Source organism: Nilaparvata lugens, chromosome 12, assembly GCF_014356525.2.
Source record: "Nilaparvata lugens isolate BPH chromosome 12, ASM1435652v1, whole genome shotgun sequence".
NCBI classification, from domain to species: Eukaryota; Metazoa; Arthropoda; class Insecta; order Hemiptera; family Delphacidae; genus Nilaparvata; species Nilaparvata lugens.
The window spans coordinates 15,618,237-15,644,715 of record NC_052515.1 but is presented as its reverse complement, the minus strand read 5'-3'; the positions used below and the strand labels follow the sequence as shown (position 1 = coordinate 15,644,715).

General features: G+C 35.1%; 1 protein-coding gene across 1 annotated transcript in view; it reads right to left on the bottom strand.

The window, feature by feature from the left end:
- Positions 1–2,335: 2,335 nt before the first annotated feature.
- The window catches only part of LOC111057348 (E3 ubiquitin-protein ligase SHPRH), a 65,577-nt gene continuing 41,433 nt past the window's right edge, over positions 2,336–26,479 (bottom strand). The window contains exons 14-22 of the mRNA XM_039438927.1: positions 26,079–26,258; positions 23,378–23,616; positions 19,462–19,598; positions 17,285–17,446; positions 15,356–15,514; positions 13,512–13,718; positions 9,938–10,060; positions 4,981–5,210; positions 2,336–3,477 (exon numbers count right to left, since the gene is read on the bottom strand). Of these exons, the coding sequence (XP_039294861.1) occupies positions 3,324–3,477; positions 4,981–5,210; positions 9,938–10,060; positions 13,512–13,718; positions 15,356–15,514; positions 17,285–17,446; positions 19,462–19,598; positions 23,378–23,616; positions 26,079–26,258 (1,591 nt within the window). The 3' untranslated portion in view covers positions 2,336–3,323. The remainder of the gene's footprint in view (positions 3,478–4,980; positions 5,211–9,937; positions 10,061–13,511; positions 13,719–15,355; positions 15,515–17,284; positions 17,447–19,461; positions 19,599–23,377; positions 23,617–26,078; positions 26,259–26,479) is intronic.

Sequence of the window (26,479 nt, the reverse complement as noted above, 5' to 3'; positions counted from 1 at the left end):
TTGCAAGAGATTTGTTTCAACTCTCTCTGTTTAATTAACTTTGTTTAATAGTATTTATTACAATCTATTTTAAATTTCAAATCCCCAAAATTGGTACAAAGTCGTACATTTGAAGATCATAAGAACAATATTCTGTTTTTGAACTATTATGACGACACTACAGTATAATAGACTGTAGTATCTCTCTAATATATACTGTAGTGTCGTCATAATAGTTCAAAAACGGATTATCGCAGTTCGTCTCTCTCTCTCTTGGGTTAACAGCCGTAGGGCTGGTTGGCAGCAGCTCTCCATGCTTTTCTGTCGTCCGCTTTCCGCTTCAGCTCGTAGTATGATCCACATCTCATATCCCGTAGCAATTGTTTCATATACTCCAGCCTAGGTCTTCCTCTCATATTCCTTCCCTCAACCATTCCCTCCATTATCCTTGTCAGTAGAGTGTCACGTCTGATGATGTGGCCAATCAGCTGTGCTCTTCTTTGCTTGATCCACTTCAAGAAGTTCCGGTTCTCTCCCACTCTTTCAAAAACTTGCTCATTTGTAATCATATCTCTCCAACTGATCTTCATCATTCTTCTGTAGCACCATGCCTCGAATGCAGCCAATCTTCTTTCCTCTCTCACCCCCATTGTCCACGCCTCACTTCCATATGTTGCAGTACTCCATACATACGTTTTCAACATGTTTTTTCTTACGTCGAGACTTATGTTTTTTGAGGTGAATAGATTTTTCTTCGCAGTTCGTCATGGATAGCGAAATACATGATAACAATATTCTACCTACCACAAACAACAATAAGAAAAAATACTGTATTTTCATACAAATAACAGGGTGATTATAAGAGACCTTACAACTTTGAAAACACATAAATGCTGTATAATTATGCTGGCTAATATAGGTACTAAATTTACAATAACTGACAATAAAGCTGACTACTATGATAAGGTTGCAAAATTTGTATTATTGTATTATCTGCATAGTACATACAAACTAAAAAATTATACAGCTCAAGAAAAAACAAAGCTTTATTTAGAAAAGGCAACAATTAATCGTAATATTAAAGTAAAATTGAAGCATACATGGTATGCAAAAATAAATATGTCCTCCAAAATACTTAGTATTAAACAGCAGCTGAAAGTTTTGATTTGCATATAAAAATCTCCATACTACCATAGAGAAACAATAGCGTATTGTTTCTCTATGATACTATTCATTTCTTTTATATGTAGTGTCAATGGGAAGGATAATGTGTACCCTATGCCAAACATTGACGTATATCTGTTTAAGTTTAACTATACGAATTTATGCAGACCCAAAACAGTATTACATTATTTTAATTTCAAACTCGTACAATCGATCTTCTTACTACTTCATAGTTCAACAATATTTATTCACATAACTCATAAGCGTGTTTGTGGCGTTCAAGTCTGTACGCATCTTCAAGCTATGTGCAGACTTTCGCGTTGCGCGACAAACGCGCGTTTCTCGAACAAGGATTTGCTGAGTGATTGAAATGAGAGCGCGAGCACGCCATGTGTTCCATTTTTGTCGGCGGGAGCTTGGCCAGTTCGTTGCGCGCGGACCGGAATCGCGCAACCAGCGATCATCTTACTTACTGCTCGCGAACCGTTTTGTCGCGCGCGTGAGTCTGTACGAACCTTTAGATGTTATTGATCAAGGTGAATCAAATGAATAATAGCATCTATTTATTTCATAACTAATATTTATTTCATAGTACAAACTAAATATAGGAACTATACAATAAACGTTGAGAAAAACTAAATATTAATGACACATTGAAATTGGAAAAATAGTTTGAATTATATAAAAATACAAATTAATATAATAAGTATTCTTAATATTACAATACAGCACTACCGGCAAAGAACAACTTGTGAGTTCGAACAACTAGAGCTGCTTATTATAAACAACTAAAATAAATAAAATTACGGAAAACTAGATCTCATCCCAATCTTTACAAATGATAAGACAAAATAAAAAATTAGAAAGTAAATTACAAATAAATAAAGACAGAACAAGGAAGCTATGACAAATACTTTTAAAGATTTATAACACAATACTGAAATTTGCATATAAAACAGGAATGAATGAAATTTTTATTTCCTCAACTTACTTATTCAATTCAGTAAAACGCATTATAATATAAACTAAATCTTGTAATTGTGTTCACAAATAAATAGATAAATATTGGATAGCTAATACTAGAGTTCAAATATACTCATTATATTTTTAAATTTATAACCTGATGAAATTAGGAGAAATAGTTTGATTGCTTTGAAATGCAATTTTCAGCATTCTATTGGATGTAGTGTTGTGTTGATTCAAACACATTATTTCTGAAATAACACATTTTTGAACAATTCATTATTCACAATTTTTCTACCATTATCCAATGTAGAAACTAAGTAGTACTATGGAAACTGAAAACTAGTTAAAAATATCCATTAAATACTGAAATATTACTAAATAAACACATTGAATGAGGAGATAGTTTGTCAGTTGAAACATTTATTTCCAAAAATCATATTTGCAAAATAAATTTTGAATTGAAGAAAACCACAACATTGAAGGTACAGACTAGGCAGAACTCTTAACTAGGCAAAAACAAATTCCCAACAGACTATTGGTCTGTTAAAACATAGAATTAAAACAAATTTGGCTGAAAATAGAATAAAACATTGAATTTATATGACATAATACATTTTATGTCATTTGATTGAAATTCATTTCATGAACTTCAGAATAGTAAGCAAAGGCAATATTTTGTATGCTTACAAAAGATTTGTTCTGGTGCACATGAAGAATTTGAATGGTATATTACCAAATTTGAAAAACTACAAACAAAAACAATATATTGTATACACAAAAGAAATTTTATAATATTGCACAACTTGTGTAGTCTTAATTTAATAGAGTAGTGTAGTAAATCCAAATATATGTATGTTGTTTTGTTTTATTGTTTTGTATGACTTCTCAGTTTAGTTTCAACAATATAATGGGATTCACTTGAAACTTGCAGCATTGTTAAAATGGAAAGCATTGTAGTTTTTATGAGCAGTGCTGACAGAATGAAGTATATCTCTCTATAATAATGACAAGTAAAGTTGATTGAAATACAAAATGTGTGATTTTATGTATAAAAAACAAAATAAATTAATGTTGTTGCGTTAAAGAATTCGAATATCCTTCTAAAATAAAATTTAGAAAAGTAGAAAAACCTAGACATTTTCCACACATACGAATTTGTACTACAGCACATGAAAAAATAAATTTTATTTGGTAGAAGCCTTGTGAGTTTAACTTCAATCGTGTTTGGGTTCAACCGGATTGAACAAGTCGATGAGTTGTTGAACGGTGACTTTTTGCGAAGACCAGTTGGTGTCACTGCCTTCCATAGCAGTTGTCATTCGCTCCTCAATTGTTCCCTTGATCGCGAACTTGTGCACAAAGGTTTCCCTGTAAAACGGACAGATTTCATTGATACAAGAAACATTAAATAAATGTTCAAATAAATTAATTAATTCATTTATTCATATAGAGCTTTTCGGCAGAGAGATCCTGTTGGATGTTCTGCCTTGTCGTATTACTCAATGTGAGTTCCTATTTACACTCAAATTTATAGGTTATATTGGGTTCTTCAAGTTTTATCACCAACAAAATTTACACTTTTACGTTCTGAGTTTTTATTTTAAAAAGTATAAAATTAAGAAAATTTACTTCTCAACACAATTGCACATAAAAAAGCAAACAAGTATAGCCTAAAATTTTTATGATAATATTGAAGCTGAAAATTTCAGTTACATTTTTTTACATACATTTTTTTAATTCTAATAGATGAATAGAATTTTATTGTCATCCAACAGTTTAGTAACCAAACTGCAATGTTGGATAGTTATCAGCACTGAAAAAGCAAAGAAATTGATATAAAGACCTCTTATTTTAACTATTTTACACATTCAGAAGCGAATATCTTTAAAACTTGTTGAATGTGAATTGATATTGTGGATTTTTTTCATAATTGAAAAAGAACACAGTTTTATTTTTGTGACATCCACATTTAATAGACTTGTACACAGGACTGCAGTTCCGTGTTGAAACCAACACAACATCTTCAGCTGTAGTGATGCATAAAAGCACCTGATCACTTGATTATTTACAAAATGGTAGCCAACAGCTACTTTATATATTTTATCTAAAATGTATGAATAGTTATTATTTTGACATGAATATTTTAAAGTATGTTCAAGCAGGACCTCCTAAATACCTTTAGGAGGTCCTGGTTTAAGGTTATATTCTCAACAATGTTATGATTATGATACGATGGTTATGATTCAACAAGAACATATTAGCTGTGATAAGTTTCTAAATAGTGTGTTTGTCTTTTTGGTCTCAAAAATTTATAGTTTTTTTCAAAGTTTGGAATTTTATCATTTATTGTGATTGATTTAATTTAAAAGTATGTTTTTAATTAAAAAATGATTTTTGTGTGTTATGAACTGTAAATTGAGTGTGTAATTGAAGAATGTTAAGTGAAACATAACCTAGCTACATTTGGACTGTTGTAAAAATTAGAATTGGAACCGTTTTGGGCTTATAAGCCTGATGTACTTTTCTGTAAGTTGTGTAATTCTGAATGATTAAATAAATAAATATTCTCATAATAGTTATATCAAAATAATAGCTTTTTATACATTTAAAAGAAAATATATAAAGTAGCTCTTGGCTACCATTTTGTAGATGGTTAAGTGAACAAGTGCATCTATGCATCACTACAGCAGAAGATGTGTTGGTTTTAACACGAAATTGCAGTCCAATAAATTAATGTTTATTGAATGTGGATGTGACAAAAATAAAACTGTGTTATTTCAATCTCGAGAACTGTTGTGAAATAAAAAACTCCAATTAACAAAAATTATAGAGAATTAATCAAGCTTTATTAATTTTTGAATAGACACCAACCTAGTTTGACCGATACGGTGCACCCGGCCAATGGCCTGCAACTGGTCGGCCGGATTGAGAATGGGTTCGGCGAGGAAAACGTGTGTAGCCTCGACCAGGTTGAGCCCCTTGGCGCCCGCACGCAGAGGCAGAAGCAGGGCGCACACGCCACCATCAGCCTGCTTGAATTCAGCCAACACTTGCAGCCGCTGCTTGCTGCTCACTGCAGACGGCAATCGGCTGTGGCTTATCTACAACAACAAGCACAGTATAAAATAGAATATGTTTCATTGTAACCGCTTCTCAGATCTTCAGAAGCATTACCTTCGTCACAATATACAATGCATGTCTTCTAATAACGTATTTCATTAGGACTACTTAATTAGTTTAAAAAATAATCCCATCGAACCCTTTTTTAAATTTTATATAAAATACAAAACAACTAGTTTCGGATGTTTAATCCATTTTCAAGTTTTAAAATCTTGAAAATGAACTGAACATTAGATTTTTTCAACTATAAATGTCATACATACACTATACAATAATTGCAAATATACTATTCTAAACGCACAACAATATCATGAAATATCAAGATCCACATATGGAATTGTCCAGATAAAGAAAATAAGAGAAAGAGAGAGACATAAAGCACTTTCTAGACAATCATTGTACAATATCAGTATCTACTATTATGATGTTATACCACACAGCTACAGTGAGGTCCACGTTAGGCTGGCCACTAACGGTAGGACATGCATGATGAACACATGTCGTAATGAAGATGGAAGTTTTTTTTTTTGAAGCTGTTTAGACGGTACCTGGTGAACGAAATGGTAAAGCCGCACCACCGGCAACGAAGAGGTACCGGGTTAGATTCCCAGTCTGGGCGCAATTTTTGGACAGTTTCATTCTTCAAATATCCTTCTGCTATTTAGTTCTTCGGTCATTATTTGCTGTAGCAGACGTCCTTAGTTCTACAAGGTGAGCATAAAGTCTTGCCCTGATTTTAAAAATTTATTACAGAATAACCGTTTGACATAATAATTTGAATCTGGCGCTGTTACATAGGTTAGTGTTAGTAGTTTTTTGACCAATAGATGGCGCTAGTGGTATTAAACAATGACGCTGTCTGTTAGTTCACGTTAGTTGCGGTCAAAATGGCGTCGAAGCAGGAAAAAGCACTATGTGTGTTTTGGTTTCACGAAACGAAATCGCCCATCAGTGTTCAGCGTAATTTTCGGGCTTCTTATGGACGCAGCCCTCCTGATATTAAATCTATAAAGCGATGGTATGACAGGTTCAAAGAAACAGGCAGCGTTGAAGATCTTCCTAGAAGTGGCAGGCCTAGTGTGAGTGAAGCAACTGTTGATCGTGTTCGGCAATCATTTCAACGGAGTGCGTCTAAATCAACTCGTCAAGCATCACGTGAACTTCAAATACTTGTGAAAATTCTTCATAAAAGGCTTAGGTTGCATGCTTATAAAGTGCAAATCGTGCAGGCCTTGCAACCGAATGATTTGCTGAGACGTGCAGAATTCGCAACTGAGATTCTCAACAGGATTGATGGCGCTAACGATTACTTAAATCGCATATGTTTTACAGATGAATCCACCTTTCATGTCAGTGGAATGGTAAATAGGCATAATGTCCGTATATGGGGATCAGAGAATCCACACGCTACTGTACAGTTACAGCGAGACAGTGAAAAAGTTAATGTTTGGTGCGGATTAATGCACAACAAGGTTGTTGGGCCATTTTTCTTCACAGAAAAAACCATTAGCGCTAACATTTACTTAGACGTGTTGCAACAGTTCATTGCACCACAGTTAGAAGAATATCAACCATGGATAATTTTCCAGCAAGATGGAGCACCCCCCCCCACTGGGCTTTGATAGTGCGTAATTTCCTAGATGAAACATTTCCGGATCGGTGGATTGGAAGGAATGGTCCAACACCCTGGCTACCCCGCTCTCCAGACATTACTCCCCTTGACTTTTTTTTGACAGAGTCTTGTCAGTTGCTGACATCAACGAATTGAAGGCTAGGATACAAGCTGCTGTGGTTACTGTGACAGAACACATGTTACAAAACACCTGGCGAGAACTGGAATACCGCTTCGACATTCTCCGGGCTACCAAGGGGACACACGTTGAAGTTTACTAACGTAAGTGATATTAAAAAAAACTACTAACACTAACCTATGTAACAGCGCCAGATATAAATTGATATGTCAAACGGTTAATCTGTAATACATTTTTAAAATTAGGGCAAGACTTTATGCTCACCCTGAATTTATATAGCTTCCATTAGATATTTGAAATAATTATTATAAAGTAACATGTCGTAATACATTGTTGTGTCATCACAGTGAAAGACTTCAAGTAGAATTTTTTGAGGTTAGGCTTTTGTATCTTCAATTTTTTTGTTGTTTATTTTTCTTCTCTGCTCCATTTGAGGTTAAATTATTTTTGTATCTTATACAACTCCCGTGTTTCGCATGTATACGTTAATTCGTCGGTCCCAGCTGTCTAAAAACAGTGTCCATGAAATTGATCAGGTGCGACCTAAAAAATCTGACACCAGAACTGAGCCAGCCATGTCACTCGAAATTATTTTTATTTGTAATTTTCTAGAGGTCTATTAATTATTGGTTGTTTATTTTATGTTAAAAGCCTCTTTCTGATGACAAAACAAGTATGATGGTCATGTGTGTATGAAGGATAAACATGCATGTACACACATCATGTCTATCATGAATGTCCTTCCGTTAGTGGCCAGCCTTATAATGGCACTTCGTGGACCTCACTACCCTTGTAATATTACTAACCAACACACGACTATCAATTTCGACATTCATGTCATTCTCAAGTGTCTTTTTTTCACAATGAATGAACAGGTTATTATGATAAATACATTTTCATGAGAATGCCATAAATGTCAAAACTGGTAATTAAAAAAATCCAAGGGTACTAGTCATCTTCTATAAGTGAACATTCCAGTAGCCCTATTGAAATACTTTATTAGAATAATGAATAGTTGTTCATTTAGGGCCGGTTTCCGAGCTCGGGATTTAGCTAAGTTCTAGACTTTAAACAGCTGGAGTCAGAAAACTGGCTTCCCGAAACGGAGCGTAGACGCAGTTTTTGTAACAATCTTCATTTTTTTCATTTCTATAATTGGAAAAATTTCCTTGATGAAATTAAAGATTCCTAAATAATTCAAAATTGCTGAAACTTCACACTATTTCCAATTTATTTTATTTTGTGTTCAATTTTCTAGTTTTTTCGAAATTGAATTTAAACATGACTATGACTACGACTACGCCCCGTTTCGGAAATCCAATTTTCCGACTCCAGCTGTTTAAAGTCTAGAACTTAGCTAAATCCCGAGCTTGGAAACCGGCCCATAGAGAATTTTAATATAGTATACACCACTCATAATAAAATGAAATTGCACATCAAGTCTATTCATAGGAGGACGGTCGAGTGCAGCATCGGCGGACTGAGGCCAAACCCAGTTTTTGGGGGGTATCCACCCCAAATAAATGCCGAGGAGAAGAGCCTACCCAGAAGAACTCGCACCATCCTCGCGCACCTGAGATAGTCTACTCTGTGATTCTGAACCGTTACATGTCCAGAATCGCGGAGGATGTGGCCGATGTCTGTCCCGACTGTGCTAATGGACCCCACACCACAGACCATCTTTTTAGCTGCCCCACGAAGCCAACAAATTTAACAACCGCCAGCCTGTGGACCAACCCTTGCGGGGGGGAGGTGGCCCGCTTCCTGGGCCTTGAGACGGAGGAAGAGTGATACGGAAGCGTCCTGAGTTGCTACAACAACAAATGAAATTGCCCAGTTGCATGTAAGTCTATTCATTTTATCAGCAATTAAATGCTGGTTACTGGTTAATGATGTCGTCCGATTCTCTGATAGGTTCGCTTGACATTGTTTTCGTGATCACCTGATCATGGTTGAATCCAGTACGTATAGTACGCGTACCGTAGCTTTGCCGCCATGACTTTTAAACGGCATGTAGGCAAGGTATGGTTCGCGGGGTAATATATTCACGGCTTTGCAAAAACATCAGGATTCAGAGACCCTAGATACCTAGATGGAGGAAGCTCCCTACACATACAGATTCTTCATGAATGAGAGAGTTGCAACGTATCACCAACAATGGAAAGAGCATGTTGAACGAGTGTCAGCTGATAAGCTGTGTTGTGCTATAAAGAAGTAACTCCAAAAAGCTCCTTGTGTACCTTTTTGGATGCAACACGTTGCTTTTGAGAAGATACAAAAGAGCACCTGTTGCTTATGGAAAGATAGATTAAAAAAATCTTCGATGTTTTTGAACGGGTAGTATTGTAGTCTAGTAGTAGTAGTCTAGTTGTATCAGCCCTCCGCTGATAGGTAAAGCTACAGGACCCGGCCTGTACAAATATGCACCGAGTTCGTACATGCGACGGCGAGTCTAGTTAATTTTCTATAGGCGTCATGGAATACTGAGCTACATCATATACATGCTGTGCTAGAATGTTCACATTTGAATTAGTAAGAGAGTTGTAGCGTTTAATGAGAGTATAAATACGACAAATATAAATATTTATAAATATAAATATAATATTTTCGGGCTCAAAATGAGAGTATAAATACGACAAATATAAATTTATAAATATAAATATAATATTTTCGGGCTCAAAATTTATGTGTTTCTATTGTATATTCTGTAAATATGAAGATTGTTTTTTTAAGTTTTATTATCAACCTATCTTAATTTAGATTTTTTTGTTTTATTTTGATTTGTAATTTCAAGATTAATGATTTAGTGTAGAAATTAATACGGACATAACCTACATAATATTTGGTCGATTTGAGACAAAATTAGGAAATAGAAGAAGTTTTGGGCAATAGCCTGTTTTTCTTTTCTGACTATTGTATTTTTGCTCTATCCAATAGCGAAATAAATGAATAAATACCTCATTTTGTGTCAATGCTTCAGCCAATACATCGAGCACGCCGTCCCATTTGGAGAAGATGAGCACCTTCACTTGCGGCTCCTTGGACCGCAACACAATCAGCTCAGACACCATGGCCGCTATCTATCAAATCAATCATAAATTCTATTATATAAACCAATCAAGGCTAAATTAATTTTTGCAAATTCATTCTTTATTGTCGTGAGCACATGGACATCGTCAGGTCATATCCTATTATATTAAGCGAGCAATTTCTGTATATGGTTATCTGGTTATGCATGTCCAACGGATCTCGAAAACGGCTCTAACGATTTTCACGAAATTTGGAACATAGTAGGTTTATGATATAAAATTCGATTGTACTAGGTCTCATCCCTGGGAAAACTCGCTGAAGGACATGAAAAGGATAATAATTATTCATCCTTGGAAAAACAGATGATAATTTCGTCGTCTGTCGAAGATGTGAGTGCATGTGTGAAAGAGAGACAGAAATATGTTCAGCTCTTCAACTATTTGCAATCAATAAGCTTATTCATCTAGAAATTTTAATCGATTTGATCAAAATAATATGATTTGTTGACATGACAAGGTATATCATAATTTTCAAAGTTAATAATTATTTTACAGTTTTAAGTGATGAGTGTTATTTTGTTATTCAATTTGGTTTGTAAACAATTTAATTTTGAACTTTTCTGTTTTCAAATGTTTAGACTGAAAATTGGACCTGAATTCAAGTGTATGGAACATAACCTACTTTTGGAATATTTATAGTGTATAGATAAAAATTCGGGGAAGAAGCAGTTTTGGGCTGCGCCTGTTAGTCCTTTCTCAATCATTTCAAAGAATTGTATTCTGTTTATCAATAAATAAATAACGAGCGAAGCTCGGTGCTCCGATATTAGGTATTAGATAGGCTACAGTCATACAGATTACACGAAAGTTTAGTCAAAACTACTGTAATGGTTATAATATTGAAATAGATCTATTGATTGGGTTCATTTAAAAAAGAGTAGAATAAGGACTTTAACAATGATGAGACTTTAGTAATCTTGTAGTTGAATTTTCTGTGTAATTTTTATCGTGAGAAATTTATTTTTCTGTTGAAAAATAATTCTCTCACATTAAGATTTTTCTAACTTGCGTCCGGGAAGACTCACATTTTATGCAGGGTTGAGGTATTCTCACGGAACTGTATTTCCGTTAACGATGGAAAATGCACGAGTATTTGGGAATATTTCAAACTTGCCCTTTCTTTTCCCACGGAATTGTGCTCTCTCTCCACGTATACCCCGTAGTCTCGTTGGTAGAAGGAAAACATAATTTGCATGGAAAAGTGCAGTATCAATCAAGCCGCGAATCAAAACAGATTATAATCTAGAGGTAGCCTCGTGCCTCGAGGGCCAAAAATTAACGTGTTTTTTTTTTTAAATGTATTATTTTTAGCCATGCATTATGTTAAAATGGTTTATTAATAATTAGGGATGTTAATGTGTGAATGTTTATTGAAAATTCTAGTGAATCAAAAATAGTGTAGTGAATAGATATATAATTCAAACGATGGTGAGTGCCATTATATTTTCTAGCTCATGTTTAAATCCCTATATTGACCGAGTCCCCAAATATTCATTGTAGTAATAAAATGAATAAAGTTCACCTTGCAAACAATTAATATTCCATACGAACAGTTAGCAAAATCTTACAGGCAGTTTTATAGAATGTGCAATGAAAGTATTTAGACTGTTTTGTTGTCCAAATTTAAATTCGATTAATTCATTTAATAAAATTTTACATGTTAAATAGAAAGATAGAGTTTGTTATTAATAAAGTCCCACGACTCGCCCACTAAAATTTAGAGATCTCTCTTCTACCCCCATCTGGGGGCGGTTACACTACCGGGTGATTACAAATGAAATAGACAGTTTGAATAGCTTGTAGAGAATTTATTATTTAAAAGTTTAGATCATTACGAAAACTCTGTCTTTTACATAGCCCCACAAGAAAAAGTCGCAGGGCGTTAGGTCCGGACTACGAGGTGGCCACGGCTGAAACACAACGTTTTCCTCACTTGCACGGCCGATCCATCGTCTAGGAAGATGTTCATCCAGATACCCTCTGACGTCTGAGTACCAGTGAGGCGGAGCTCCATCTTGTACAAAAATGAAGTTACAACTATCTTCATGGAGTTGAGGCATTAACCATTCGGTTAACATGTCCAGATAAATTCTTCCGGTTACTGATGGTTCTTGGAAGAAGAAAGGCCCGTAAACCTTTTCACAAGATAAAGCGCAAAACACGTTCACTTTAGGAGAATCGCGTATATGCTGTACAGTCTCTCTTGGGTTTTCTGTTCCCCATACTCGTACATTATGTCTGTTAACTTTTTCACTAATGTGAAAAGTGCATTCATCACTGAAAATTAGGCGATAAAAAATGTGTCGTCATTTTCAAGACAATGTTGCATCTCTTGACAAAAATTTTTACGTACAACTTTATCATTGTCATTTAAACTTTGTACTAACTGCAATTTATAAGGTGTCATTTTCAAACGTTTCCGCAGAATTTTCCACACAGTAGGTTGAGGAATTTGCAATTCTAAACTCGCTGATCTAGTCGATTTTCCTGGACTTCGTACAAAAACATCACGAACACAATCAATTTTTTCTTCTGTAACAGAAGGTCTTCCAGTACTCTTCTTACACACACATCCACTGCTTTCAAAACGTTCATACCAGTCATAAATTGATTGCCTTGTTGGTGGTGGTTTACCGTATTTTGTTCTGAAATGACGCTGCACAACAGTAACAGAGTTTGTTTTGGCTAATTCAAGAACACAATAAGCTTTCTCCACTTGAGTAGCGGTCATATTGCTAAACTAAACTGGCTGTTGTAACACGGAGCAGCCAACAATAGCCAGCAACAGTTCTACCAACATAAACTTTAAGAAATTCCCTACAAACCTATATCACTTACTAAGTTGAAATACACCAGTTTAATTTTGTACAGGCTATTGAAGTTGTCTATTTCATTTGTAATCACCCGGTATAATAATACAATTGTTTTCTCATAATCTTTTTTTTGGAGTACCTGCTTCAATCTGTGTAGAAGCAGATCTTCTGTTTCTTAGATTTTATTTTCTCTCTCGATGTTCATTCATTCAATAACAATAGCCTACATCATTTAAAATTATGATATATTATAAGAGTTCATTGTAGTAAGAATATCATGTTCAATTGGGATAGAACGATTGCACTAAAACTTTTCTCTTTACAGTAATTTGAAACCCGAAACATCTAAGAGTAAACTGGGAGAAGATCCGACATGATATGGTTAGGCAACTTAGAATAGAATGATTTTTTTATTTGTTGCCGAAGGGAAGTTTGGACCATAAGTTCACTTTACCACTCAACCACGTGGTAAAAGTAAATTCGTATGGCTTTTGTTGGTGGGGAGTTCCTTGCGGGAAGGTTCCACCTCACCTGAATTTGAGCCGACAATGGACCTTACGACTGTCATAATTCAGCCGGGACCGACAGTCTAACCACGTGGTAGAAGATTTGAATGGAATGAATCTTACCTTGGTGGTGTAGGATCCCTTGACTTCGGCAGTGGGGTGGTCGGTGACCTCAGGGCGAGCCTCGATGTGTGACACGTCGGCAGTGAAGGTGACCTCACGACACACCGGACACGCCAAGGCCTCCAACTGCTGGCCGCCGCCGCCGTTTCGGGTCAGCATGTGGATGCAGTCGTAGCAGTAGCAGTGGCCGCATTTCAGCACCGACCACTGCACCCATCAATCAATCAATCAGTCGATAAATTATTTAGTCAATTCATCAATCATTTAATCAATCCACGTACTTATTGTATGAATCAATAATGAATGAAGAATGTTTGTATGAATCAATCAGTAGTCCAATCAATCAATAACTAAATTATTCAATCCATGAATCAATCAATCATTCAATAAGATAAATCTTTTTGTCTAGTGAGATCCACTTTTTAAAGTTAGCGTATGATTAACTACATTGGTTTGTTGTTCTTAGGCTGGCCACTAACGACAGGACAACATGTGTGAACGGGCATATTTTCAAACGGAAAAGACATTTACGCAAAACGTTTTAAACAAAAAACAACTGTTTGACTGCAGCTTCTAGCATAATATTATCATAAACCAATAACAATAAATAAACTACTGGGAAAATATTATAATGATACAGAAATAAGTGATCCTCAAATAAAGCAGCGACGAAAAATAGACAACAAAAAATAGAAGTTAAAAACGTCTAACCTCATTAAACAGATCAAGCTTTATAGCCATTAGACAAAGCAGATAAATCCATCATTTTTACTTCTCTTCCCCTACCTATTACCCTAAGTAAGGGAAGTATTGATTTTCAAAACAATCAAGGTACCTCAATATCATGTTTTCTATACGTTTCAAGGTCCTGAGTCAAAAATACATTATTTTTGGGTGTTGGTCTGTGTGTGAACACTATAACTCCAATCCTAATTAACGGATTGACTTGATATTTTAAACTTAAGGTCCGGATGTGTATCATGAGGATCCTGATCCTCTGGACTTCAGGCACATGCTGAGACGCTACGATGCTATAGTGCGGTCCACGTTATGACAGTATTTGATAACTTTGGTTTTGCTATCCTTGTCTATCATTCGACAAAGCCGGTGGTTCTATCCTTTTCTAGGTCCACAACAATGCCAATTATGTTTTTGACAGTGTAGAAATATAATAAATTAATGCGGAGAATCGGCATCGCTATTCTTCTATCTTCATCTACTGCCATTATAACGTGGACCTCACTATAGGAATTTATTGTAATTATTAATAGATAAAAGTGGCTTTTTTTAGTTAATAGCGTATAATAATTATATACTTATAATATACTTTATTATATACTTATTAACACTTATATACTTATAAGTATTTATTATATACTTATTATTATACGTTTTGAGTGACTCTTATCTTTGTTTCAATAGTATGTTTGCCATCTCTCTTTCTTTCTTTCACCCTTATTCCACTTATTCATCATCTTCTTTTATTATTATATTATATAATTTGTTGTTTCATATTTAGTAAGTTCTTAATGACTCGTATTAGCAACTCTCACCTGCGCACAGGATTTTCCTTGCAGGTGATTGGTTTCTTATATTCTTGCTGAACGTTTTTATATGTTTTGTTTTTGAAGAACCAATAAAGAATTTTGAATTTGAATATGTTGTGGATATTGTATTAGCAAGGTAATTCAAGCGTGTAATTCATCTGGGTAGTCAAAATATTCAACCTGAACCCCTGGAATTTGAGAAATCAACCTATATATACTTTCTCCATTAGTGCAATATTGTGAACATTCATGAATAAATTATTAGCAATTGAAATGAGAAAAAGGTGGGCTACTTACAGAATGAGTGAGCTGGCCCTTGCAGACCGGGCAGGGCTCAGTCTGCTTGTCGCCGTTCTCCTGCAAGTTGAGCAAATACTGCAACGTGCCAGCCGCCTTTCTGAGCGCACTCTCGTTCACCGCCAGGTCGGTCTTCCACTCTGATATCACCCAATCCACCTGCAAATCAATTCTCACATCAAACTACTTGATACTACTCACAATGATATGACTTGACTCTAGTCGTGGATACCAGTATTTCGGTCCTTTCCACTTGATTTATTTAAAATTGTTTAATGCTTGTTTTTATCAAACTTTTCTTCAATTTCATGTTCATTTCACCTCCTCGTTGACCTCCTACAAGAATGAATAGAGAATACAAATATGAATTTGTCAATTTTTTACAACAAGAAAATGTGTACTATCTGTTAGATATATGCGATCTAGCAGGCCTTGGACTATTGACAAAAGAGCGAGATTCTTGTTTTTGAGGTTATGTGAGTTTTTGTGATTTGTAATTGCGTTGCGTTGATGCGTTGTGATGTGCGTTTTAGTTTCAATAGATACTGTAATATCAAGAGTATATTTGTTTTTAATATTCCTAAATCCTGACAGTGTGATTTAATATATCCTCTTCTTAAACCTCCAATTTGAGGTTTGTAGTATTCATTGTTATCCTTCACTAAAAAAACAATTCCGAATTGTTAAAGTGAAGCAACATAACCAAATTTTTGGACATACTTCTATCAAAATTCGTGAAGGGAACAGTTTTGGGCTAGGCCTGTTGGTATTTTTCTGACCATGTATATTATGATTTGTGTATTATGGAATGTAAAATAAATATGTACCAATAGACAGCAGCTCCCTTCTCAATAGAATTCTAAATTTCCTTCATGATACTTATTTCAAGTGGGATGGCAGCAGGTTGTACATACTTGTTAAATACCTGAGCTCCTTACACCTCGTTCATACATGGTACTCCGATGCGCATCCTCTCTCAAGTTACATCTGTACCTGGTCGAGTATCTATGAAATGATACAGGCTTCACCTGTGTTTAATTCTTGTACACGTTTTTTATGAAGCAGATTGTTTCGAAAATATATATGCTTGGGAGTGGAAGAATTTTAAGTTCTCTGGAATAGGGCCGACAATTTGTTCGAATTGATTCCCTAATCATCACCCTCAAAACCCACTTTTGTAATTTGAACACCTCCACCAAACCACTAGAATTTCCCCAAAATGTAATTCCATAGGTTGGGAGGGAGTGGAACAGAGAAAAATAAACACTTCTAAGAGCAGTCTGATCCAGGATAGCTTTTAGGTTTCTCATGATAAGGAATTTTTGAGCGTTTAATGGTTCATAATGAAAAATTTGACTACTTATCCTACAAATTTGAACATGTACTAGTTTATATTCACACTAATTCTCTTCAAACCCTAACCTCACTTTATTGAAGTTGCAGGATATTCAAGTCTCTTTGTGACCAGCATGTCGAGTCGCCAGGAAACTCAGTTGCAAATGGCTAAAATTCCAAACAGGAGTCGTCATATTAGTTGTGGCTAGGATTATGATTAGGGCTACAAAGAAGTTAATTAAAGGTTAAAGTCAGCTTAGAAAAATGTTTGGGGTTGAATTAAGATTATTAAGATTTTAAATGGCAATATGCTAGTATAATTGAAAATTTTTCAATAATTTTCGAATTTCGAAGTAGGAATTTTGTTATTGTAGTTTACAAAAGACACACTTGGATGTATGATGTCGCTTCGCGATTTGAGTCGCGCTAGTGTGAATAGTGCATTAAGGTGCGAACAAAACAAGTAAGTAGCGCTGTATAGTTATGTGTTTCCAGTGTGAAAACGTTTGTAACGGTTTCTACTTTGATTTGATGTCCTTGACCACTTTGGTTTGTATTTGACGTATTATTAGGTTGTTATAGCATTGTTCTTACCTCGTCTGGATGCAGGACGTTGGCATTCTGCCAGTCTGAGTCAGTCTTGGGCGCGGGTCGGCGTCTCCTTCTCCTATTAGCTACTGCATCATCCACTTCATCAGCTGCATTCGCCAACCGCAAACTGCACTTGGCCATACTTAGCTCGTCGCTGGCTGCTACCTATAACCATTATTATACAAATTGTTCAAATTATGCAAATGTTTTTGTTAAAAAACAACAAAAGTTTAGAGAAGATATTGTATTCTCTTTTTTGAACTAGAAATTTGTCTACTTTTTTAAGTTTGGACTACCTGAATAGTTGGTTACTTGTTATATATACTAATAGTTAGTTATTGTTTACTAATATTATCCATAAATATCGGGGCATGGGGCATCGAGCTTCGCTCGTTATTTATTTATAAACTATTGATAAACAGAACACAATTCTTTAAAATGATTGGAAAAGGACTAACAGGCACAGCCCATGTTTCTTCCCCGAATTTTGATTTATACACTATAAACAGTCCAGAAAGTAGGTTATGTTCCATACACTTGAATTCAGGTTCAATTTTCAGTCCAAACAATTAAAAACAAAAAAGTTCTAATTTAGATTATTTACAAACCAAATTGAATAACAAAATAACACTCACTAATCACTTAAAATTGTCAAATAATGAATAACTTTGAAAATTATTATATACTCTAGTTTAGAATAATTATTATCATGTTACGTCAACAAATCAGATTATTTTGATCAAGTCGATTAAAATTTCTAGATAATATTTCTCGCTGATTGATTACACAGCTGGAAATAATTCTGTCTCTCTCCCACACACGCATTTTCTGTTTCGACAGACGACGAAATTATCATCTGTTTTTCCAAGGATGAACCTTTAAGGTTAACCTTTTCATGTCCTTCAGCGAGTTTTCCCAGGGATGAGACCTAGTGCAATCGAATTTTTATATCATAAACCTACTATTTTCCAAATTTCGTGAAAATCGTTTGAGCCGTTTTCGAGATCCGTTGAACATAAATAACCAGATATAAAAATATAAACAGATATACAGAAATTGCTCGCTTAATATAATACGATATTTTATGTCCTTAAATAAAAACAATAAAAAACTTTTAGCACCCTTTTATTAAAAACTATAAAATATTTTAACGAAGGTACTAAAAGTTTTTATGTTGTTTTTATTTGAATCAAGTAGCCCATATAAGCGAAGTGATTTGATGTCCTTACTATAGCGAGATCCACGTTATGATGGTAGTAGAAAAAGAGAGCAGCGCTGCCGATTCTCTGCCTAATCGTACATAAGGCTATGTCACCAAGTATTTTATAAAATTACAATACATAGTCCAATCATAATTACGTCACAATACATAATAAAATCATAATTACTTCACAATACATAGGTAATAAAATCAATAATAACAAATTAGTTTAGTTTGTATTCGATGTATTTAAGAGTCTTGTGTTTTTTTATTATTTTGGAATCAATCAATTGGATCCTTCTTGCACACAGACTTATCATCCAAGCATGGGAATATATAATCAATATCCTAACGAAAAATTTCTCGTAGATAATCCCTTCTACTCTGTCAAGTGGAGAATAAATTACATCCAAGGGATTTTGAAATGAATTAAAAATATGTTTATTATTCATTGTATAATTATGAACAGTATGTAATGTATATTTTGGGCCATCGGTTGATGGCTGTGTCGTGGTTGTTTGTTATTAAATAATATAGTATAGTGGGCTTGTTTGCGATGCAGTCGTCGACCGATGGCTCTGAATTTTGTAAAACAGAATTGCAAGTTTTATACATTTTTTAAAAAACTTGCAAACTTTGTATGGCTTAGCAATAATATTCTAGGTCGATAATGCAATACATTTTTGTAAATTGATATTTATTCCTATAGCCTAAAAACATATATTTATATACATATACAAAGAATTATTGAATTGAATTTGAGTCCAATGTACTGTGACTGTTTATTGTAGTGTTTTATTGGCCGTTTTTATTGTGATTTATTGCATTGTGTTGACTGGCCTATATATCAAATTGTGATGTACTATTGAGGCTGATAAATATATATTCTATTCTATTCTAACCTAACTTTTATCTTGCAAACATGTGAGGTTTTATTAGCTTTTAGGTTATGTTAATGTTTGAGCGTATGATTAGCTACCTGATCGGCAAGTTGACTCCAGAGCAGCCGGAGGCGCCTGAACTCCTTGCGCAGAATGACGAGAGCCGCAAACTGCGCCTGAGACTCGTTCGCCCACTCTGCCTTCATCAGCCGCTTACTGCAGCTGTTGTAAATCACTGCCAACACAAACGCATTCTTGGTAAATGAGTTTTTGGTTTTTCATTTCATATAGCGCGCTCTAGAACTCTAAGGGCCGTTTGCACAGTGTAAGTTTGTAAGAACGTGTCACGTTCACTGCCACAATGTCTTAAGGAAAGCTCCTTCTCCAGACCAAGGCAATTGAACATGTATTATATCTGTGCTACATCATATAAGAGGAAACTTTCCTCCCAGGCCAAAGCAATTATATATCAATTATCTTACCTTTAGCATAACCAAGAGTATTTATTAACATAAAATACCAAATAAACCTCAAATTACAGAATAAATGGTGAGTGTACCGGCGCTACTCATGGCTCATGCATTAAGCTCAGATAATTCAAGTGCCATGAGTATCACCAGCGGCTCTCACTTCTCGCTTCGAATTCTCACTATATCACCAGTGGTTTCATTCATGGAATGGAGTTGAAATATAATAAAGAAAAACGGCGCATGTATAAGAAAATAAACTTACCAATTTTTAATGATTCTTTGTGAAACATGACAAGCACATGAATTTATTACACAGCTCACATTTGGTTGTGACAAATTTCACTGTTTTTTTGGGCAGAAGCTCGTCCTTCTTTTTTCACTGTATCAGCATAACAGAAGACACAACGACGTCTTATTTTCCCGTCCCTCTGATTCCTCTCAGATGTAGATTCCAAGCTATGTCTGCTAGATGAATCATCCCTAGATGAATCATCCCTAGATGAATCATCCCTAGATGAGAGTGTTGTAATAATTGGATTTCCATGCTTGTCACAGTCAAGCATCTGCATAATGAGTTGTTCACGAAATTCAGTGATAGAAACCTTCTTTGTAGTGAAATGGTTGAATATCAGCCAAGAGTTTACAACTGATGTGTTCAAAAGAAGTTCGAATGTTACCTTATGGTACCATCTGATGGTTCGTCTCAAAGGTGTAAAGTAGCTGGCCATCTGATCAGAGAGATCGATTCCTTGCTTGCTCCTATTGTAATCAAGTATGGCAGCTGGCTTGTAAATGATGTCTCCATTCCTATTTTTCTTACCAGTGTTTGTAGTCTCCAGTGTATTCCTTGTGCTGAGGAAACAAACGTCTCGTTTATCCCTCCATTTCCCGACTATAATGCCTTCAGAGTTCTGTTTGCCTATCACTTCACATTTCTTAATTTTTTTGTCAATCACATCACGTGGTAAATTTCTCCTATTTCGCCGTAATGTCCCAAGTAGATGAGATCTTGCTAGTGGCACAGATGTATAAAAATTGTCTGTCACTACTACTTTACCATTATCTAAAAAATTGTCACAAAGTTCAAGAACTACATTTTCGGCAAGTCCTTTGGAATTTCTGTCCTCTTTTCCTGAATAAACTGACACTTGAAGAGTATAACCAGTCGAATTACTCAATTTGAACAATTTTACTCCATATTTATGGGTTTTATTCGGAATGTACTGCCTGAAATGAAGTCTACCTCGAAATGGAATCATTGACTCATCCACAGCAATGAACTCGTCAGGCACATATTCTTAAACAAATCTATCTTGAATTTTGTTCAATAGACTTCTTATTTTACGTAACTTGTCACCCTGGTCAGCTATTGCATCGTTTTCAAAATGAATAAATCTGAGAAGTATTTAAAATCTAAAAATCAAGAGATTCCAATAATCTGATATTTTTGGATACTTCACTAACCCCATGTATAAAACTGTGCCAAAGAACTTCCACATTTCTTCATTTGAAGTTTCAACCCAATGACTTATTCTATCAGATCGTTTTTGTCTGTTTTTCTCCATAAAATTCTTTGCATTCAAATTAGTGTTAGTTACGATCATCTGCATAATTTCAGTATCAAAGAAACGACGATATACATCACTAATCTTCAAGTCCTCTTTATTTTGTGGGTAATCATTGTGATAAATATATTTCTCCTGTCCTGTAAATTTAATATGGAATGGAATTTTAGTGACATCCACTTCTTGCCAGTCATTATTAGTCACTTTCACTGCCGGAGCTGGGTTATTGGTCTGGTCCAGAGAGTCAACATCTTGATCATCTGATGAATCATCAATCTGTTCAGGCTCAAAATCTGAACCATCTGAAAAATTACTGGAAATAGAACTGTCCTCATCACTTAGCAATAAATGTAAAAGTTCATCATCAGAAAGTCTCTTCCTTTTTGAACTACGTTTTTGTAAACCACTGGGGCCTGGAATATCCATCATAAAAGTATGGTAAACAATATTTATAATAAATTTCGATCACTGATAAGAAAGTAGTCTATGAAATAAATATTCGTGAATTTATCAAGTCTTTCAACTCCATGGTAAAATGTAATCAATTTAAAAAAAAATGAATCTAGTACAAGATTTACGACTATGAAAAAGTAATTTATTTGGAGTATTTTCCTATAATTTTCTACAAAACAAACAAATCTCACTTCATAATCTTCAACTCACTATAACCTAAGTCACTTCAATCACATACACAGAAATAGTCTAAAAAATTTTATTAGGCTAATTTCAGGTTAGAAACTACCGCAGTTAACTGTAAATACTGTTTAGAACCTTAGTAGGATTTCAGTGAACCAAAAATAGGGTATGGAATATAAAATGAGAACCGATTTGCATTGGAATATTGCTAAAACACAGCACTTCGCGATCTGAACAGCTTACTGTAGATATACCAGAGATTGGTGTAAACAAAGCTGCAATTCAGTGCCTTCTTTAGTCACGAAGAACGCGAAGATGCTTGCTTGTATGGCATTGGAAATATGACAGTGATAATCAGCAGGCCATTACCTACGTCATCATATGAGTTTCAATGGATATTGAGTAGAGAGCATGGCTACACACGGCCTGGAAGAAATAGCTGCATGAGTAGCCACCGTGTTTACTCATGGCCTGATGAGAATAGAAGGCTGAGTAGTGCCAGCGCATCACCTGGCCTGAGAGAAACAGTGATTGAGTGGCCAATGTGTTACTCATGGCCTCAAGCGTATGAAAGCCTGAGTAGCACCTGCGCATCTCATGGCAGTGAACGTGTTAAGCTAAAGCTTTACCAAATCTGGATTTTTTTTGTTTTAAACTAAAATTCCGTTTGCACAGTATCAGTTTAAACTCTGTATTGAGTTTAAACTCTGGGAAAGTTTAAACCTCCAAAATAGGAGGTTTAAACCAAATAATTTGGATTGACTAGACATCTGTAAGATTTGATGGGGAAACAGCTAATAATAAATTATTTTTCGAAGGTTGTTTTTAATGATTCTGTAGACGATAATAATTATTTAGTTTATATTGAATCATTATTGATAGAATTGATAGGAAGTGATATAAGTTTTTAATGCGATTGATAAAGATGACTGCGAAGAAATTTTGGAACTGAGAAAAATTGGGCAAAAAACGAGTCATTTAAATTTCTGGGATTATAGAGAATTTTTTTAACGGTTTTGCTTGAGTAAAGCAAGTGCCGATTTAGTATTTGATTAGATAAACCACTTGATAGAAAAAAAGACAATTTTTATCAGTGGTCTTTGATTAGAAAACATGTTTTTAATAACACATAACTGAGATATTTTGCTTTCGAGAGATTTCTAATAAACGAGGAAGACCGTAGAAGATTTAACAATAGAAGATTTAATTCCACGAGAACCAATCAGAGGAGCCGTCTTATCAAAAAGGCCTTCTATGATTGTTTCTCATGAAATTAATCAAGTTTAAAATTTAACCGGCTTTAGTGCAACCGGGCCAATGTATTTAAATGCTCATTTACTCACGTTTGATGATCTGCTCGTGTTGAGAGGGCTTCCACGTGCCAGTATTGTACACTTGGAATATTGTGTTATTCTCGAGATTTGCGACAGCTCCACTCTGTGTCGTGTCAGCCTCCACTATGTCCCTTTTCCCCCTCGCTTTCGGCGACTCGTTCTTCGAATTGGAATCGTTCTTGTTCATGATCCAGAATAGCAGCGATTCGTACTGCTTCAATTGTTCTTCAATACGACAAATCAGGCATCTGTGAATTGAAATTTAATTATCTGTCGAATAATCTTTATTACTAAAAATGAACAATGTTTGTTTGTAAGTTAATGTTTTTACTTTACTTGCTCTATTACCATAGGTAAGGAAAGTATTGCTTTCTGAAAAAAATTAAGGTACCCCAATTTCCAAATTTCTATACGTTTCAAGGTCCCCTGAGTCCAAAAAAGTGGTTTTTGGGTATTGGTCTGTGTGTGTGTGTGTGTGTGTGTGGTGTGTGTGTGTGTGTGGTGTGTGTGTGTGGTGTGTGTGTGTGTGTGTTGTGTGTGTGTGTGTGTGTGTGTGTGTTGTGTGTGTGTGTGTGTGTGTGTGTGGTGTGTGTGTGTGTGTGTGTGTGTGTGTGTGTGTGTGGTGTGTGTGTGTGTGTGTGTGTGTGTGTGTGTGTGTGTGTGTGTATATATATGAGTGTATGTGCGTCTGTGTACACGATATCTCGTTTCCCAATCAACAGAATGACTTGAAATTTGGAACTTGAGGTCCTTACACTATAAGGATCCGACACGAACAATTTCGATCAAATGCAATTCAAGATGGCGGCTAAAATGGAGAACATGTTATCAAAAACAGGGTTTTTCGCGATTTTCTCGAAAACGGCTCAAACGATTTTGATTAAATTTATACCTAAAATAGTCATTGATAAGCTCTAGCAACTGCCACAATTCCCATATCTGTAAAAATTTCAGGTGCTCCGCCCCATCTATGCAAAGTTTGATTTTAGATTCCCAATTATCAGGCTTCAGGTACAATTTAAACAAAAATTTTGGAGTGGAAAAGATTGAGCATGAAAATCTCTACAATTAATGTTTAGTAACATTTTCACCTAAAATTGAAAATAAGCTCGAAATTCGAGAAAATGTCATTATCCAATTGCAAACTGTTGGCAACTGTTGAATCTATTAAATGATTTAATGATTTAAAATGATTAAATGATTTATGATTGAATGATTGAATGATTAAATGATTTAAATGTAGAACTCGTATGTCTCCAGTTGGCTCAGATCTTTGTTCATAAGTAGACTTGAGATGCGCGGGAACACTAGCGTCAGGTGATCAATTTTCATAACGGCAAGGAAAGTTGTGTGAGTCACCACACCAGATTTTTGTAAGTTTGTAAGGATTTGAAAACATTGTGATCTTTGGAAAGACTCAATACATTGAATGGATACTCAATTAGGCCCCTTACTAGGTAGGCCTACGCTACTGATATTATTGAGTTTATTTCTGCATGGTGCATATCTATTATTATCTTTGTAACTTGTGAATTTTATCTTGAGTTGCTGTTCACTGTTATTTTATTGTAGCTCTAGTAGAGTAAGCCATTAGCTATATTGTTTTTTTGTTTTTTTTTCTCATTATATTTCTATAGTGGAACAGAATTATAATGTAGAATACTGCATGCTTATTTTTCTATTACTCTTAATTTTCACTTGTTTTGTATATATTTTCACGCAGAAATAAAGTCAAATTTATTATTAGTTGCCTAAAGGTGCGAACAGAACGAGTGGGAAGCGGTCTATCTTTCGATGCCATTAGTCAACTGGGAGCTGACAATGATAAGAGCACCTGGATATCATCTATTCCAGTCCATATAGACATAAAAAAGGGGGGTGTTTGAAATTTATATTGTAGTTCTGATTTTTTAATATATTATTTGGGTACATAAGAGAAGTCCAGAACCAATTTCTTCATGCAAAATTTCCTTGTGCTAGATACAGGGTGGCCAAAAACCTCGTATTTTCGACTCATTTCCCAGTTTTCAGCTATTTCTGCCAAATATCGTAATCGGACAGAAAAAATTGCTCTCGCCTTTTTTTAGATTTTAAAATTCTGAATAAAATGACATCATTCGGAAATCTCTATATTCAATGAGTACTGAGTGATAATTTTTCAAAAATGAGTAAAATTTGAAGAAAAAATAAATTTTGATGAATTATAGTTTTTGATCAACAATATCTTCTGATTGTTAGCATTTAGATGTAAAATTCAAAATCCCTCTGGGCGTATTTTTGTTCTCTGCAATCTGAAATCAGGTAGAGCGCTCTATCTTAGATCAGGTAGCGCTCTGGACTTATCTTATGTACCCAAATAACATATTAAAAAATCAGAACTACAATATAAATTGCATGCAACAATGTATATAGTGACTGGACTAATCGTGCTGAAACGCGATCCAGACATAACCGTTCTGTTAACTTCCATACTTTACAATGAGTTTGTGTCTAGTCACATGGAGGTCGATCGCGGCCATGGCCTAAACTGAAAACTAAGTATCGACCTGATCGTTCTGTTTGTACCCTTAAAAGAGATGGCATATTTGGAAAAATGGCTATACCTTCCAAGGGTTCCATTTTTTTTTTAATTTTCGTAGTACAGGGACTCGCATGTTATTAAAAATACATGTTGAAATGAAAAAATGAATAGGAAAATGGACAAACCTACCTCTGTTCAACACGTGGTGGTTTCTTATTCCTGAGATGACAGTAGAGCGCATGGCCGGCCATCACTGTAGTCGGTGTCTCTTCCAATTGCTTGATTTCTTCGATGACACTTTGTCGCGCCTCGTCGATTTTTCGCTGCCACTGATACAACTCTTCCGTCAGCGCGAGCATGGCGCTCATCCTTGAAAAATGAAATGTTGAAGATCAGTCGGCTTACAATTTTCCAAATTGACATTGAGACAAGCTGACAACACCGATATTTGGTTGGCAGAAAGCTCGGATGATTTCATTCAGAGAATAGATTGTGTGAGATAGAGTTATGGATAAATGCATAGTGTAAGACAAGGTTAGCAAACCTCCATTCAAATGAAAGATTAAAATTTTCCAAGTTTAACTGTTTGG